This window comes from Cloeon dipterum, chromosome 1 (assembly GCF_949628265.1).
Source record: "Cloeon dipterum chromosome 1, ieCloDipt1.1, whole genome shotgun sequence".
Lineage (NCBI taxonomy): Eukaryota > Metazoa > Arthropoda > Insecta > Ephemeroptera > Baetidae > Cloeon > Cloeon dipterum.
The window spans coordinates 6,653,170-6,671,868 of record NC_088786.1 but is presented as its reverse complement, the minus strand read 5'-3'; the positions used below and the strand labels follow the sequence as shown (position 1 = coordinate 6,671,868).

At 36.4% G+C, this 18,699-nt stretch overlaps 2 protein-coding genes across 2 annotated transcripts; both read left to right on the top strand.

Annotated features, from left to right (window-relative positions):
* The first annotated feature begins 2,039 nt into the window (after positions 1–2,039).
* Positions 2,040–12,969, top strand: LOC135934791 (adhesion G protein-coupled receptor E5-like). Its single transcript, XM_065476776.1, has 14 exons — positions 2,040–2,169; positions 3,403–3,583; positions 3,639–3,875; positions 3,923–4,043; positions 4,107–4,201; positions 4,253–4,364; positions 4,468–4,700; positions 4,765–4,828; positions 4,882–4,967; positions 5,021–5,144; positions 5,209–5,319; positions 5,375–5,597; positions 12,332–12,434; positions 12,897–12,969. Exons 1-14 carry the CDS (start codon positions 2,040–2,042, stop codon positions 12,967–12,969), a joined length of 1,893 nt encoding a protein of 630 aa, XP_065332848.1.
* Positions 12,970–14,556: 1,587 nt separating this feature from the next.
* LOC135934789 (adhesion G protein-coupled receptor L3-like) lies at positions 14,557–17,286 on the top strand. The gene is made up of 15 exons (XM_065476775.1): positions 14,557–14,577; positions 14,666–14,822; positions 14,870–15,056; positions 15,117–15,341; positions 15,392–15,494; positions 15,555–15,649; positions 15,702–15,813; positions 15,867–16,099; positions 16,151–16,214; positions 16,271–16,356; positions 16,409–16,532; positions 16,589–16,696; positions 16,747–16,954; positions 17,009–17,129; positions 17,187–17,286. The coding sequence occupies exons 1-15, from the start codon at positions 14,557–14,559 to the stop codon at positions 17,284–17,286; spliced, it is 1,944 nt and encodes a 647-aa protein (XP_065332847.1).
* The last annotated feature ends 1,413 nt before the right edge of the window (positions 17,287–18,699 follow it).

Below are 18,699 nucleotides of genomic sequence, written 5' to 3'. Positions count from 1 at the left end.
CAATAAGACTGTTAAAGTTAAAATCCATTTAAATGTTCTTTATTTATATGTTCTGAGACATTCCATGCATGAGACCAGTTTGAACAAGTTAGAATAATAAAGCTAAATTTTGGTATGTGATTTAGGAGCAAAAAAATGTCAGCAAAATGTTACCTAAAGAGGAACGTATAGCATCTGGCTGTTAGATTTTCCCTTTTTTATACAAATTACAAAACGTAAAACAACCTCCTTTGCAGTGACGAATTAAAATATAACACCAGCGAATTTCCCAATGATTTTGCAACCCGCAATACATAGATTAATCGTTCAAAATTTTGAAACATCTATTAATCTAAGACAAAGATTAATAGAGGGATAAAAAATTACTGTAGGAAAAATATGTTGTTAGTTTCAAATTGTAAATTGGACTATTATTTAGAGCCCGAAAATAGGCACCGTAAATCAAGTAAATGCAGAAATTTGAACCAGATATAGCCAGAATTTTCACCTTATTTTTGCACTTGTTTTAATGTTTATTTTGTCTTTTATAATGACATGATGATGATGATGATGATGAATATGATGATAAAGGCACTGCATAGAGTCACTTGATTTTATCGCATTCGCTATATCATATGCCAATTTAATTCTGAAGTAGTCTTCTTATATTGCTGAGCAAACTTGATAAAGAGTTGTTTGCCTGCTGTTTTCAGCATACGCTCCCCTGTCAATCTTGACAGTTTCATGCGGTATTTAACAAAGTCAGTTTTGCCCAATAAAAATATGATTTTTTTCGATAGTTTAGATTTCTCCCCCTCTAGTAAATATGGCCCTGGTTTATATTTAAAGGCTCACGGCTCACACTGACGTCTATCTTTGCGCAAACGACTATGGTAATGATGTCGAACATTATTGTTTCCAAAGTACTCCTCGTTTTTCTAACACTGCTGACTATTACTAGTGCTCAAAACGAAAGTTGGCCATATTGCCATATTGATGGAGAATTAGGATATCCAGTTGGTAACTACTCTAAAATTAAACCTGTTTTCTTGGTAGTGTATAGAAATTGCGTCCCACTCAACAAACGCCAAATTTCTTATAGCTTATTATGGAATGTCGCACGCACTATTTTAACATCACGCGGAAGTTTATTTGTTGACAGGTGAACTATGCGCAATTACGACGCTAAAGAGATGCTATCAAAAATATTTTGAACAATCACCAGTAACTTTTAAAATCCTTTTTTCAGGATGCAAAAATTCTTCATATGACCCTTGTGCTACACAGAGTGAAGAATGTAGGAATTTAGTTTGTAATAGAGCAATTATGAAAGAAGCGATTAGAGCGTGCAGTGCGGCTTGTGACAAGGGCGGACTGATTCCTGGGAAAAATATCTCTTCCGGAGTTTACAGTTGCTGGTGCACAATAAGTGTCGAACCAACATGTAAATATGATAGCACCTCGAGCACTCCGAGCACCCTTATTTCACAATATTCCTCACCAAATATGTCTCAACAACAGGAGGTGTATAATCTTTGATTTATCATAGATAAGTTATATATGATTCAATCTTTTCTAGACTTCATTTATAAACCGGGATGGTAGTAAGCAGCTTATTGGAATTTGGGGATCTGTAGTGGAAATACCTTCAGAGACCTTACTTCCTGTGTTTTGCTATCAAAGGAAGAAGTGTACTCCTTATCTAGAGAGTCCGTGCGTGCCATGCCCAAATGATACCAGTATGTGTCAGGTAGACGATAGATGCTACAAGATGGTTAAGTACAGTGGTATAATAACTATCTGAAATTTGGAAATATATATCTAAAAAACTTGTATTGATTTTTCAAGCACCCATTGAAACTGCGTGTGGTGAATACAGGCCAGCCGCTTTTGAATTTCGATGGGAGTTCAGTAAATTTGTGTCATTGATGGATACATTCAGTGAGTAGCATCTTTTTAAATCATTAATCCCGTCATTTTGGTTGAGATAAATAGTAAACAAATCTTCACTAAATTGAATTTCAGCTTTTATTTACCATTCTGAGATTGTAACAGCGTCAATGGCTTTAAAAGATGAAAAAGAAGCTTCCTGGCAATTCTGGGACATTCCTTTTTCTGGATTGGTACTAAGCTATGAGGGAATCAAATACGGTTACGGTGAATACAATCGTTTTGTGTTTTATGTAGGAGGTAATTTCATCCTAGAATCGTGTTAGAATATACATATGCTTACAATAATTGAAATCAGGAGTTAACGCGATTGGTATTCGCCAAGAAGGTGATACAAGATTGGATTTCATTGTGTGTCAACTTGGAGGTCGCGAAGGTAAATGACTAATAGTTATATTATATTTACACAATATCTCATTTATAAAAAATTGGTACAAAATTCAATTCATAATAGAATTTTTAAAATTTGTTGCATTTTAACTTTAAAGAAATTTAATTTGCAGGATGTAGGGACTGCGTTAAAGTGGATCAATACGGGAATGAGTGGACATGTTGCGACGGATTTAATTGCGAAAGGAAATGTCCCTTAGATGCGGGTGGTGACGCAGCGTATTGGCGATGCAATGGCAAAAACTACGACACTGAATGGCCGATTTACGACGGATGCCAGAATACGTGGATCAGTGATATCAAAGATTTGGTAATTCATTATCATTTCTTTTCTAAGTTGAAACTACATACAGTAAAATATATAATTATGATAAAACAGCCTCTGCATGCTGCCTAGAGTTTAATTTTATAGCTGTAAATTAGAAGTTCCATAAAAGAGTTATTTTGTTCTGAGGATGTAATGTGAAAAAACAAAATTAACTATTTTTTACAGATGAAGAACAACACCCCTCCATCATTTACGTTGATGATGGCTTTAGTCCAATATATATCAGACTCATCATTGTTTGGACATGAAATCGATCAAGTTATAGATATATCCCACGTAAGAATACAGTCTTATAAACATTTATTAACTAAGAAATCGTGTACTGTTTTACAGGAAACTCTCAGAATTTTTTTAGAGGAACAGGACAAAGCGCAAGATTTGCCAATCGCAGAGTTGCATTTATTGAAAATTTTCACCGATTTTGCAATGGGAGTTGTTGAAAATCTCATTACATTGAATATACCTTGGCAGCAATTGGATAAGGTATAATATATGATTCTCGAAAATAAGTGTGTTTGCTTGATCAAATTTTTGGGCAAATATTACAGAGCGAAATTTTCCCATTAGGATTGGAAATCCAAAACTTAGTAGAAACTTATGGCCTCGCTTTTACAAACAAGTCAAAATTTAGTGATGAAATCAATAACATGACAAGCGTGAAAAAACACTTCATGATGGAAGCACAGTATTTAAAGCATACGCCTGGTTGGTATTCTGATCTCATAAATTTCAAAAATGTATCAATATCTTAATAGGAGGAAATATTGGAAATATTATCATTTTTCCCATGCGAGGAACTCCAAAGCTGACATCAACGATTCTCATTCGAAAACTTCCCAATTACTTCACAAGCAATGAAACGATTCATTTGGAGGCAGTTGGACAAACAATTCCTATGGATTTCGCCGAAAAATTGTTTCCTTCCGGAAGGAACAGGTCTGATTAAATGAAGAAATTCTCTAAAGTTGCAATAAATATTACTTTGCTTCAGTATGAATGATACAAAGAAAAGGATGAATTCGGGGTTAATATACTTGGCCCTTTACGGACCAGACAGAACCTTAATACAAGAATTTGACTCTGAAGATGCAGTTCTCATAACTTTCAAACACTTCCGACCATCCAAGGGACCATCCTACGAAACTATTTGGCATAAGCTTTATCCGGGAGAGAAGCCAACAGCGATCCAAGGAACAGAAATATGTGCATATTGGAATATTGAAACTAAGTATGCATATTTATGAGGAAATAAGAGCAGTAAAAATAAAATTTGAGTGTTTTTAGGGAATGGGACACAAATGGATGTCGAAAATTGGAATCTGGTCGCCTCATCACCAAGTGCGTGTGCAAACATTTGGCAGCTTTTACCTTGCTAACAAATTGTCATCAATATGATGTACGCTTTTCCTTACAATTAGTATTATGCACAGTTGACAATAATTGCACTTATAAATTGCAGGAGAAAGGATTAATGATGGAGATCATAAGTATCGTCTTCAGTTCCCTAAGCGTGATCAGTTTAACGATGACATTAATTGCTCTCCACTTTGTCGAGTACAGAGTCTAGTTGGTTTGAAACTTGTTATACTTTACTGATATATATAGGGGGAGTCAGGAACAGCGGAACTCGATTGAAAAACACCTGTGTTTGTGTTTATTAATTGGACACGTAATGGCGTTGGCTGTTTTAGACAGGTCATATTTCCAATTGACTCAGGTAATCATACAAAAAATTTAATGAGTGATATTTTTAAGATCAAACAATATCGTCAAGCAATAAAAGCAATATTTAATTTTAAAATTTAAATGTTAAACTCCAGGGAGTGTGTGTGGTAGTCGCTGTGTGTTTTCACTACATTTTCCTCGCTGCATTTATGTGGATGGCCGTCGAAGGGCATCATTTATACCGCATGGTGGTGCGTGTTTTCGACTCAGGTCGTGATTTCTCGAAAATATACATCTACTCAGGGTACGGCGTTCCTCTTGTCATTGTGGGAATTACGTGTACCATCACAACTTCCCTCCAAGACAATGGATATGCCAATGATGAATTGTGAGCATTCCACTCCCTAAACTGAGCAGTTTAAAATTAAATAAATTGGTTTCTTTACCATCAGGTGCTGGCTGTCGACACCTATTTATATTTGGGCGTTTATGGGACCTGTTGTGATTCTTACATTGGTATGGGTAAATTAAGATTGTTTTTTAAACAAAATAATCAAATTTTCACGCAGATCAACCTAGTTGTGCTAGTTTTTGCCATGAAGGTAGCTGTTACCGCAAGCACTAAACAAATGCAATCTTTCAGTGAACGCATCAAGTACGTGATAAATCTATTAAGTAAGCTCGGAAAGATTGAATTATTTTTTTTAGAATTTGGTTGAAGGGCTGGTTTTCCCTATCATCGCTGCTTGGTGTGACCTGGATATTCGGTTTTTTCTATATTCAATTCGATCACAACTTTGCCTACGCGTTTGTCACGTTAAATGGGCTCCAAGTAAGAAGTTTAACTTTCTTCTACTTCATGCAATCAATAGCTTTAATGAGTTCAATCATTGCAGGGTATCATCATGTTTTTGACCAGAGTCGTGTTCAATGAGCAAGTTAAATCTTCTATCAAGAGCAAAACAAAACAGAAGATAATGATGAAAGGCTTCTACAACTTCTTCGCAGTAATTTTCAATTAATAATACAACAGTCTGTAAAAAATTGGTTTTTTCCATTCAGTGGAACCGGAAAGAAAGCAAAGCAAAGATCTCTCTTCAACTCTCACCGCGGGTTTCTAGGAATTCTTTGCAGCCCAACGAGGCATGCTCAGCCTCGGCAATTCGCTTTGGTGATACGACCTCACGATGTCGGTCCAGCACGAAACATTCCCTCTCGAATGACAGCAACATTTCCACCATGGACAGCAAGCAAAACGTGAATCCATTTCGGCCTATGACGTCAAGTATTTTTGAAATTATATGCAAATATGGGATGTTAAAAATTTAAAACATTAGAATCCAGAGATGATTCACACACGCTGCTAAAAATTAAGATGAAAATTCAAAATTCGTGGGGCTGTTTGAGGTATGAAAATGAAAGCTCAAGAATGAAAATCCTGAAATAATCTGTTTCGCAGGGAAACCGTTTTACAGAGAAACAACATTGAAATAATCGTTGAAGACTTCAGCTTCAAGAATACCGTGGAAGAACAAAATATTGAGTGTTAATAAGATGTTGCAATTATTGCGTATCAAAGAGAACATTCTATATTTTGCCTAATATACTGTATTTTAAAATACTGAAATGGAGAAAGATTTTCAAAACTGGCATTCTAGATATGGGGCTAGAGAAATTTTATTTAAAAAAAAATTAGTGTAAGAAACTATCTGTGCATAGCCAGTTTGTATTTTTTTCGTCAATTTTCCTGCATTATATAAATATATATAGTATTAATATTTTTATTTAACAAATTTAATTTATATTCAGTAAATAATACTAACTAAGCAGAAATATTTCGGTGTTCTAGGAATTGTCACTTAGTGGATTTTTAACAGAAATTAAAATAATATATTGCTAAAAATAATATTGCAACGCTTTACTTTCGTTCCTTTAGTTTACCCCTTTTCATTTTCCGGTCTGCCGAGCACGTAGGAAAATTAGGCTGGAACAAGCCCTGGAATCACGCTGGTTTGCCAAATTATTATGGCAATTCTGATGTCACCCCTCGCTCACGTCTCACAGCAAGTAGGGAGACGCGAGGACGAAAATTTAATTAAAAATTTCTTTTGGGATGCGGCACGTGTGCGTGGTGGCGTACACGTAAGATTACTCGTCGTTAATTAGTGCAGGAATGCAGCGCAATTAACATTCCGCTTGCGCCAACGGTCTCGTTGCTCTTAGTTATTAGCGCATGCATAATTTTGCACCTGCTCTTGCCAGCAGCGCACACACGGGCCGTGTGAGTGTGTGTGTGTGTTCGTCGAGCGTTTAAGCAATTTCCACTTTATGGAGTGTGAAATGACATTTAATCAGCGAAATTTCCACTGCGAAAGACGAACAACACGGCGTCGCCCGTGCGGTAATTGAATAAAAAGTTCTAGGTGGGCGTTCAGTACACAGCAGCGCAGCAGGACCTCATTGCCCGGCTCGGCAAGCAATTTGGCCTGTTAACCACTTTTTTCGCCACCGCCGAGTGTGGAAATTGCTGCCGGGCCGTATACAGAGTGAAAGCATGAAACACGAGATTAAGCAATTTAGTCGACTCCTCCTCCTAGGAAAATAATTAGAATTTCTTAAGCAAATATGCTCTTAATTTTGTCACTTTGCATTTTCTAGTGCGTTTTAAACTCCCCCGTTTTTTAATTGAGATTAAAATCAGTAGTTCATGATGCGGAATTAAGGGGCTAGAATCTGATGAAAATTTTTAATTTACGGCCAAAAGCTGACCACGTCTCAAAATGGAATGATACTGAGCAACAATTGAAAATTATTTAAATTGTTGGATGCCTTAAACAATTGACCGATAAACAATTTGTTCAACAATTTGCAATAATAAAAAAACGACCTTCCTACAGTAAAAATTCAAATTATGCCAATTTTCTCCAAAATTTACAGTGCTCGAACATATTTTCTTGGCATATTCCGATTCCTCTCGTCGAGATCTGTCCAACGGTGTATGCCACTTATTGGGGAAACTCTTGGTTTTGAAATTAAATCGGATTTCAAGTAAGGAGAAAGCCATTACCATTTGAAAAGCACGGCAACTTTCCAGCCAATTTTCTCAAAAAATTACAATGCTCCTTAGGTCAATTTAGGCTTTAATTGAATCCTAAGGGATGAGTTTATGCATTGGCAACAAGCATTTTCCAGGCTTTTCCAGTATCATTCCTCTTTAACAAGTGTCTAAATTTCTGATTATCTAAATGGACTGTTAAACTGTCTGTTGGTTTTAATTCTTTAGTTTTATTTTAAACAATTTTCCAAACCGTCCCTATCATCTATGCAAAGTGAATGAAAATAGGCGAATCGTTAGAAAAAAAACAGAGCTGAAAAAAATGAAATTAACTTTTTTTACTCATTTTTTTAATTCGGTAACTCTTAAAATTTAAATCAGACAAATTGAAATGCATAAACCCTTCAGAAAAAAATATGGTTATATTATTGCTGTTCAAAAAACTTTGCCAAATTCATAAAGTGTTTGAAAGGAATGAATAAAATAATGTTTTATAAAATTTGCTGTCTTTTATTATCCTCCCCTAACATGAATTATCATATGCATTAATATATAAAAAAATTAGCTAATTATCTTGATGGCTGCTACAAACTAATTAATTTAAATGAATAACGATACTATTTTGAACTCTCTAAGATCAGCCTATTATTCCTAATTAGCCTCAAAGCCAACAAAAGCATGAATTTCTGTCAAGAAAAATTCAATCTGTTTAAAAAAAACTTCTAGAGACATTTAATACATTTTTGCGCAGTCATGTACATTATTTCAAGGGTCATGAACGTCAAAAAACGCCGCACTGGAAATGATAGAGGGGCATTGGTCGTTTCCCGCTGCGTACGCTTGGCTGAAGGATGACATAAAACGTCCTTTCAACATGCACCTCGGGAAAAAATTCAATTGTTCGGTGTGTGGCTTTTATGAATGTTGTGCGTAGTTGTGAAATGTGCGATGCAGCTCGACTCTGGTCTGCCGGGCGCGCACAATGGCCCTAAGAAGTGGCACAATTGCAAAAAGGAGCAAGTATAATGTAGGCGGGCGTTTCGGTCTCGCCCGGGGCTGGCGTCTCGCAAATAAAACTCGCATATTGATCTTCGACAATGGAAAGAAAACAATTTCATTGTGAATGGAGTTGGCCATTAAATATTAAAATTTCTCCCGGCGAGTTTGGAAATCGAGATTGTTTGTGGAAATTGTTTCGCATGTGCTCTCGCGGCCGGAAAAATTCTGGCAGGATTTCCGCCCGAAAGTGCTGTTTGCCGATGTTGGAAATTGATTTGGCAAACAAGAAGCAGCAGCCGCGTTCAAAATGCAAATATTGGCTCGGTTAACAGTGCTGAATTGTGTGTGCGCGTGGATTTTACATTTTTGGCAAACTTGTTTTAGCGCCCGGCCCGACTCTGCGTTGTTTGCGTAGAGAGAACAAAAAACACTCGCACGCCCGCGTGAATGAACCTTCACGGCAGCCGACCAGAGATTTATCGATTTGCTTTTAGCTATTTGAATTGATGCGAGTTGCTTTTTGTGTGCGTGCACTCAAATCGCTATCGCACACAATATTTGCTTGCTACTTGTCAACCTGCAAATAAAGGATACCTTTACAAATTATTTTGGCAAACAAAATAAAACTGTTTTTTTCGGAAAGGAAAAATTTGAATAAAAAATTTATAAACATTAAGGCTTTAAAGCTGAGCAAGATTTAATTACAAATATATTTTTATTTAGTTCAAAATTTTAGGTTGATTAAATTATTTTTTACATGTTTTCTGGCTCTTTATTTTTGAAAATTCACTTATTAAATTATCAAGCAATGATTTTAAATTACGTACAGCTGAGTATAGCATTAATTTAAAATATTGAACATCAAATTACCTTCGAATTCTTCTTTAGTTATAGCTTATTTTAAAATTACATGAAGTATTTTGAATAAAAAAATGCGTTTTAAATTTTTGTTACAAAGTTGACCTTTGGCACCACAATCAATCAGTCTGTGAATAATAAAATGCCACGAGACAAAGAGACGAGCCGCAAAAATAGTATAAAAAAGCTCCGCATCGCTTTGTCCGCGTGGCTTTTTACCAGACACCTTGCAGCGCTGTGGCCGTTTTTGCGCCATTGTCGGGCCGCGAACAACGTGATATAACATTTTTATTCCGCTGTGTCACGCGCAGTCTTTGTTTTTCCGGCGCGTTTATTGCGTATAATGTGCGGAATAATTGCGGCCGGCGTTGGTGCCGCGCGTCATTAATCATCGTCTCGCGGCCGCAGCTCGACGGCCGATCCCGGCGTGCGGCAGCGGCCCCCGTGGCACGCCCCTGGCCACGGCTATCGATGCCCGGAGCCGGGCAAACTTTGAACAATGCTTCTTTGCCGTGCTGTGCGCTCAGTGCAAAAGTGGAAAGCCCATAACAGCAGCCGGCGATGAATTATAATGACGCGGCGCACAATGCGACCGCCGTCGCCGTCGTCGTGTGGGCGGTGAAACTATTTTGCAAACATTTCCTCGGCACTAAACTTGGCCCAAGCATGCGCCAATTAGGGAGTTCAGCTATAACGAGCGGCAGGGATTTAACCTCGTTTTTGCACGTGCCTTTCTTGTTCACTTCACAACCACTTGATCTAGATTTTCTTTGGGGCTTTGAAAATGATATAGTGAAATACTCGATGAACTGTGAAAATTTTAAGGGAGTCAAGGGGGCCCATTTTTATACTTGAGAACGCTTTGCTGAGCTATGAAGGATGTCGGGATTCAATAAAATAGTGCTGATCTAAACGCAATATTTTGCTTAAATTAATCAATACCTATCGTGATTTTAACAAATTTCGTCTGAAATATTTAATTTTAAAAATTATTTTGTGTCTTAATCAGATATTTTTTGCATGGTAAATAATCCTGCAGCAAAAATAACCTTTAAATATGATTTTATTTTCTCAGGGTAGCTCTACCCTGACACAAATAAATTAACAAATCCGGCTTGAATTATTCCAACTAAATCTCTTAATTTGTTTTCTGGTGCACCTTTAAATCATGCTGAATCTTCTCCTCTTCATTCTCATAATAGAAAATCCTAGGATGCAGTACACAGGTGATAGGCTTTACCCTGTGAAAACGCCTGATGTGCAGGCCCATCCACTGCGGTTCGTGTTGAATCTTGCACACGCCAGAGTAGGGACACGGAACAAATTTCTGGTGCGATGAAATTTCGCTTTCTGCGTGCTCATTCTTCTCGTGCTGCTCCTTCAAGTCTTGGCTTTCAAAGGAAAATCCGCATTTGTACACAGAGCACGTCTTCACGTTTGCCTTCTCGTGATTTTTAATGTGCGTTCGAATTTCACGCCGATTTTCGTAAGACTTTGGACAGTGAGGGCAATGAAATGTCTCATTTGAAATGAAATCTCCCACGTCATCCCCTGCATAAAGGAAAAATAAGCAGACGTCAATAATATTGAAGTAGTTCTAAATAATTGTGATAAATTAAGGAATTGAAAATTTATATAATAATTTAAAATAGGTAACAAATTTTTTGTACCTGCTGGTATTTCTTCGGGCTTCTCCTTTACCACTTCAATGTAATCGTCGTTGATAGAAATAACGAACACGTCCATATTGAAGTTTAGTTGCTCAGAAAATCGACTTGCAGCCTTACAGAAAATTCAAGTAATCGGTAAAAAAGCCATTTTCACTATTAGAGGATACATACCTGTTGCGGAGCTGCCGCCAGAGGAACTGCTGACTTTTTTTTTGGAATGAGGACCAAATGCAAAGCTCATAGATTCTCGCCGTTAAAAATAAATACCTCTGAGTTGGTTGAATGCCAAAATAAACCGGAAATTCTAGGAATAAGGAGAATGTGAATGCCATAAATTCGCTATTTCTCTTGCCATTTCAATCAATCGATTCATGAATTCCATGCACTTGAGTGAGATATTTAAAAAAAAATTGACCAGAGCATTAGAATTATCTTGAAAGCATTTAAAACTATCAAAAATTATGATACTCATTATATGTTGGGTAAAAACACTTTATTTTAATAGGTATGATCTTTCCCTCATATTTTATATCTGAGAAAAAACTGGTTTCTATTGCTTACAAATAATACAAAGTACTAGAATGTAAAGTAAGAACTTGAGGATTTATCTATAATCAAATTGAATAATTTAAAAAAATTAAGTTTAAATTAAGTTTAAAAAAAATTAGGTTTCAGTGTTAATTCTTCAGAGAATTAGAATCATGCAATTTAAACGCGATAAATTTTTGGAAGGGGGTTAATAAATCCTAGAGTGGCACCACAAGGGTTACTTTATTCAGTGCTGATGTTTTTGACAGTTAAAAAATCCTTTTATTCTTTGCCATCTTTATTTGTTTTGCTGTCCTGCCAGCTTTTAGGTGTCGATAATTCAAGCACTTGACTGCGTCATTCTCATTTTACTCGCAAACTGACAGAAAGTGAGTAAATTAGATAAGTGGCGTTGACGGTTCACTCTTTCTAATTATCGATGTAATCAGATAGTACAATCATATCGCTATATTTGAGATACGTTTTATAAAACGGTTGTTGACTGATAAAATCAGTTTGACGCACCGACATTTTACTATTTAAGCTCGCGCTTTTGCCTGTCTCTTGCTCAGACGATCATGTGGATGATGAGGGTTATATCTTTCGCAGTGCTCTTTGCTTTTAACTTCCAGAGAGTTTTTGTTGGAGCACAAAATAATGAGTGGCCATGTTGTGACCCCTACAGAGATGTGCCCGGATATCCAGTCGGTAATTATTGTTGCAAAAAAGTATTTATGATCAAAATCAAAATTAAACTGATAATGTTCGCGTCGTGAAGTGTTGGAAACCATAATGACTCTAAAAATTTAATCGATTAAAACTTTATAATATTAAACAATTCCAAAAATTATTTCATTTTGAAAATAACTAATTAGCAATTGTTAATTATCATTTTTTTATTTATTGCAGGTTGCAAATCTTTACCCTCCGATAATTGCGCTACACAGAGTGATAAGTGCCGAGAGCTAGTTTGCAATGAAGAAGTCATCAAGTATGCCTTACAAGTGTGTTGGTCAGTTTGTGACAGACAACCCGTCCCAGATGGAGAAATTGTTAGTGGGAACTACAGCTGCTGGTGCTCAGATACAAGTCGACTCATATGTACCAATAAAGGCACGCATATCGCAAAATTGGCTAAATTATGGGATCCTAAACGTCAACAGGTATTGCAAAAGTATAACATTTTGTTTGATTTATTTTTTCCAATTTTTAGACCAGGATTGTAAACATGAAAAATATACACGAAAATCGAAGTATTTGGGGAGTCACAGTGAAAATAAATGGGCAATCTTTACTTCCTGTATTCTGTAACCAGAAGAAAAATTATTGCAAACCTACCTTCTATATACCCAAGGACTTCTCGGATAAATTTTACATACACCAAGAACCGGAGTTTCCAAATGAGTCAAGCGGTGAAGGTTAGAATAACTTGAGAAGACTTAAAAAGAAATTAAAATCTTTGCATTAGTTTCAGGATGTCCCCCAGCATTAACGGAACCCCCAAAAACAACGGAACCCCCAACAGCACGATGTTCGTCTGGTTGTGAAAACCTAGCTAATGTTATTTTAAATCTACATCAAGATACTTCAGAGATTTTGCGATTGATTAGCTCTACGTGTGAGTGACTTGAAGAGATTTCAACCAATAGTGCAATCAAAAAAGCACTAAAATTTTCACACTAGTATATTGTTTAATAAATGACGAAACGAACGTTTTAGCAAATGGAACTGAAAAATCAAACCAAACAGATGGGATGATTTTAGCAGATGAAATTGAATGGAATGACTGGTGATATTGAAATTACTGGCGGAATATTAAATGCAGATGTTGAACGTCAAAATTTTGGACAGGTCTTGTACAAATTTGAGAATGAAGGTAAATTTAGAAATAAAACGTTAGTTGTGCTAAATTAAGTTATAAATTTAATTGACAGGGCTCTCAAAAAGCTACAGATATGGTTTCGTTCAGGTGAAATCTGACATAATTACATTTGTTGCTATTCATAATATGATGCACAATAGAGGTAATTAAATTATATATTTCTTTTTGCCGCTAAACAAGCATTTAAATCTTTCTAATCTGTTCCATCTCCTACAGTTGCTAATGTCTCTAGAAGTTACGGCTGCGTGAAAAATGACCAATATGGAATTGAATGGGAATGCAATACTAAAGTCTGCAAATGTGAATGCCCCCTGCAAGCAAGTGGCTGTGCCAGTTGGTCATGTGGCGAATACCAAGCATTCGAAACTGAATGGCCCAATTATACTAAATGTTCTAATAATTGGATAAGTGAGATTGAACGATTGGTAAGCCTGAAAATCTTTTTACATGCAACCTGCTCGGCATGCATGTAGAGCACGTTGCATATAGACAACAAGTTGGTTTAGAACTTATATCATTGATACTGCAAAGCCCGGAAATCCTGTTTGCCAAAATGCATAAACTAATCTCTAAGCGTTCAGCTAGAGCCAATACTAGATGACACTGTAAATGTTTGGTCTGTATTGTTAGCTTGCTTTTGAAATTAATGGTGAGGACACTGTACTTGAAATTTTATTTTATTTCACAGCAAAGAACTTTCCAAAAAAGTTTCATACATCGTTGGATAGATCTCGATGAGAGGAATCGAAATCTGCCATAAAACATTGAGCGCTGTAAATTGTGGAAAAGTTGGAAAATTAGAATTTCAACCGTATAGCATTTTTCCCTCTTTAATTTACTCAACATAGCAGATCAAATTATGTAAACTAAATTAAACCCTTTATGGAAGCTAAAAATTCTAGAATAGGTCGAGTCAATTAAAACAAAATAAATATAACTTCGATTTTTTCCGTTGGTGACATTATTACAAATATGTTTTTTTCAGGTTGAAAACCATGAAGTAACATCGTTTCATCTGGTGGGAACTATGTCTCTGCTTGTCAAGGATACCTCATTATTCGGTCATGAAATTGAGAAAACTTTACATTTAACTGAAGTATAAAATATTCAATTTAAGTGTCTCAGTCTGATCTTCTTTATAACTAATTAGAAATCACATGAGATTTTGATGGATGAGCTAAATGAGCAGCAACATGTTGGAGACCCGGAGGCCACAAAGCTTTTTATATTGAAAAGCTTTACTAATTTGGTTATGGATGTGATCAACAACTTTGTAACGTTGACAAAACCCTGGAAACAATTGCAACAGGTCTAAACATGTTATTTTAAATAATTGAAATTTAGAAAAATGAATATTTTAGGACAAAACTACTTCTTTGGGATGGGAAATGATTAAACTGGTGGAGAATTTCGGTTTTAATGTTACTTGGCAAGCAAAGAATATTAGTGAAAACTTCAACTTGACGAGCATAAAGGAACACTATTTCATGGAATCTCAATTTTTGAGGCACAAGCAAGGTTTTACGAAATTATTTTCCAGCATCGATATTATCAATTTAATTTAGGAGGAAGCCCTGGAAGTATAATCCGATTTCCAATGCTAACAAACAACACATGGAGTTCATCAATTATGATCCGAGAGCTTCCCAATCGGACATTCAGAAATGATGAAGAATATACGGATATTGAAGCAGTGGGGCAAATAATTCCCATGGCGTATGCGGAAAAGTTTTTTCCTGCTCAGTTTAACAGGTCTGAAAGAGAGTTAATGCATTTTATCAAGATTTAATTTAAAAATCCAATTTATTTCAGAATGAATGACACAAAGAAGAGAATGAATTCCGGATTGATTCACTTGACCATTTATGGTCCAGATAGAATTCCAATAGAAGGTGGTGCAGCGTTTGTTACTTTTAAACACTCACGTGAAGCCAAAGGGCCGATATATGAAACTATTTGGCACCAACTCTATCCAGGAGAAAACCCCACAGCCATTGAAGGAACAGAGCAATGCGCTTATTGGGTAAATTCACTTAGGTAGATTTCAATTTATTCTCAATTGCTCGAGATTAAGAATTTTACTTTAGTGAATGGGACACGGAAGGATGTAGAAAAGCGAAATCAGATCGTTGGTCTACTGAGTGCGAGTGCAATCATACCGGACCATACGTCTTGTTATCAGACGTTCATGTATATGTGCGTACATGTTCGGTTTTTTTTTTATATTTCTTATTCGAACCTTGTTTGCAGGCAAAAGATGTAATTATGGAAATCATTAACATCGTCTTCAGCACCCTGAGTTTACTCAGTTTGACTCTGATGTTGATTGTTCTGTATTTCTTTGAGTGAGTTTTTGCACAATTCCTGTTTTAAAGGAGATTAATCATTTATAAATAGGGAAAATCAAGAGGAACGAAACGCGATTGGGAAACATTTGTGCCTGTGTTTATTAATCGGACATATAATGGCGTTGACTGTTCTTGACAGATCATATTTCCAACTGTCAAGGGTTCAAATAAATTAATTTAAAGGTCCCCAAATTTAATAACAAGTAATTTTTAGGAGATGTGTGTGGGAGCTGCGGTATGTCTCCATTACGTATTCCTGGCCGCTTTTATGTGGATGGCCATTGAAGGGCACCATTTGTACCGCATGGTGATGCGCGTTTTCGACTCAGGGCGTGACTTTTCAAAAATCTACCTCTGGACCGGTTACGGAACTCCCCTCCTCATCGTTGCAGCAACAGGTATCACCACCGCTGCCCTCCAAGACTATGGCTACGCGGACGATGAGTTGTAAGGGAATTTTCTTAAAAATTATTAAAATTTTAATTTACTCATTGTCAGGTGCTGGCTGTCAACCCCGTTTTACATTTGGGCATTTATGGGACCAGTTTTTATCATTACAGTGGTAGGGAAATTTTGAGTTTTGCCGTAAAGATTAACCAACATTTATCCAATTCCCAGATGAAATTAATGGTGTTAGCCTTAGCCCTAAGAGTAACGCTTGCCAACGCCACCCAACAGATTAAAACCTTCAGAAACCGTGTCAAGTGAGCGATAATTTGACACAAATACAATTATTGAATTGATTTTTTCTCTCAGAATTTGGATTATGGGCTGGTTTTTACTATCTCTGCTGCTTATCGTGACCTGGCTGATCGGTTTCTTCTACATTCAGTTCTACCATAGTTTTTCTTACGCATTCTTCGCCTTGAACGGGCTCCAAGTTGTTGACACTAAATATTAAACTAAAGGCAGTTTTTAAAATTTTCTTGATTGCAGGGTGTCGTCATATTTTTGATTAGGGCTGTGTTCAACGAGAAAGTAAGAACAACAATAAAGAAAAGGTCGAAAGAGTCACGAATGATGGACAGGCTCTACAAAATATTTGTAAGTCCATGGTAATTATTTTAGAGTTTACTTTAAAAATTCAATTATAGTGGAATCAAGACAGCCGCAACCAGACAGCTGCATCCCAACCCTCGCCTTGGGTTCTTGGCTCTAGTATTATTTCTCAAGAAGTATTTGTCTCTGTGGCTGCGACCTCAGATTGGGGAAGCATATCGACCATCAGTGTTAACTCAACCATTGATGAAGACCAAAAACCAAATCAAAATCCCGTGAAACCTTTAAAATTCGTTTTTTCAGGTTAGTCGTTCCCTGATATGTTAAACAGGGAAAAATAACACTGTATCATTGTAGGGGATTCGGAAAATTTCCAGCCGTGGTTGAAAAAGAAAAGCAACAAAGAAGAGGCACTGGAGCAATCTGTGCTGCAAAATTGGAAGTCGGTAGAAATAAAGGAAATTTGGAATGATTTGAGGTAAAGAATTGAAACATAAAAGCATTGCTTTTAAGAATTTTAAATAATTTTTCACAGGTCTGACAGCATTGTGTCTGAAATACCTGAAAAGGAAATAATGTACGATCAAGGAGCGGATGCTGACAGTGACAAATCAAGCAATGAATCGAAATTTTAATAAATTAAATAAATAACAATATTATGTTGCCTTTGTTGATGTTTCTTATGCTCATAAAATAGTGTTAATTAAAAAAGTAGAATTATATTAATGTAAAATAAAAAGAGTTCAATTGTTAGTAAAAAATCATTCAGAAAAATTAGCCAAATCCCTTTTTAGGTAACTATCAAATCATAACGCTGCACTTTTCATTTATTCAGACAAGACAGAGCAGCAGAAATAATTCCATTTCTCATTAGTCTCCATAAAGTTTCGGCCAAAGAAAGAAGAACAACTATAAGAAAACAACAACAAAACAAAGGAAACAAAAAGTAGAGCTGGAACCGGAAGCCGCACAACTGCTCACTGGAGCAAACGGGCTGATTGCACAGCCACGCATCCGACAACATCCGTCGCGTGCCGGGTTTTTGCCAATTGGCCCAACCACGCATTGTTGATGATTGTAATTCTCTTTGTGCGTTGACGTTAACAGCAAAAGCAGGCCAGCCGCTTTTAAACTGGGTTATGGGTTCACAAGAGCGCGAGAGGTAATTCGATCTGGAGCGGCTCACTGCTTTCGGCAATGAAAGTGAGGGAAATAAAGGGGTTGAATTTAGGGCCGTGAAATATAGATGCAAGAGACGACAAAAAAGCCATGCAAATTGATTTTTTTTCAGGGGCACATAGGCACGAAATGAAAAATAAAATCAATTCACCCCTCATACACAAATTGAAAGTGTTACGATTTTTACTGAATAAAAAATTAAGAAATTAAAAAATGTATGATATCAATTATTTTGTATGTAATTTTGAAGTAGAGGAAAATTTGCTCTTAGAAACGTAGTTTTTCTTTAGATAAGGTAAAATAAAATGCTATGGAATCGTTAGTTATGTTTGAAATAAAGTAGGTACTATTTTAATTTTTAAGCTGTAAAGGCTCCCTAAAATATTATTTAAAATGGCGAGAACGTTCTAGCAAAAATATTGTTTAAAAGTAAATAATTTTATTTAAAAAATCTTCCATCTACCATTAAGCTTGCTTAAAAAACAAACTACAAAAAATAATTAAATTGTTATTAAAATTTATTTTTAAAATGTCGAGATTGCATGTAATTTTTCTATGAAATCACGTTTTTTGCTAGGAATTAAAGATTACTGAAAAACTAATTTTCCTCATTTGCTAACCGCGTTTCTCGACTATTTTTCACGTCCCTAGAGCGGAGCAGCCGGCAGCCGGAGACGACGGGGTGGCTAATAATCTATGCCGCAAATATGGCCGCGTGCGCCCGCGTATGTGTGTGTTGTGACGCGCACCCTGTTGCAAGCGAGCAAGTCTCATTTCCTGTCGCACCAACCAAACACTCGACACTCGGCTCGCCACTTTTAGTCCCCGTACAACCGGATATTGGATGGCGAGAGAGCGTGTCGTCGTCG

Bases quoted from the DNA above. Each gene is read 5' to 3' on its own strand.
- LOC135934791 (XM_065476776.1), top strand. From the start codon at position 2,040: ATGGCTTTAAAAGATGAAAAAGAAGCTTCCTGGCAATTCTGGGACATT. The intron at 4,044-4,106 runs GTACGCTTTTCC...TATAAATTGCAG, and splicing joins CAAATTGTCATCAATATGAT to GAGAAAGGATTAATGATGGA. The intron at 4,202-4,252 runs GTACAGAGTCTA...TGATATATATAG, and splicing joins ATTGCTCTCCACTTTGTCGA to GGGGAGTCAGGAACAGCGGA.
- LOC135934789 (XM_065476775.1), top strand. From the start codon at position 14,557: ATGGATGTGATCAACAACTTT. The intron at 15,057-15,116 runs GTCTGAAAGAGA...AATTTATTTCAG, and splicing joins TTTCCTGCTCAGTTTAACAG to AATGAATGACACAAAGAAGA. The intron at 15,495-15,554 runs GTATATGTGCGT...CCTTGTTTGCAG, and splicing joins TCTTGTTATCAGACGTTCAT to GCAAAAGATGTAATTATGGA.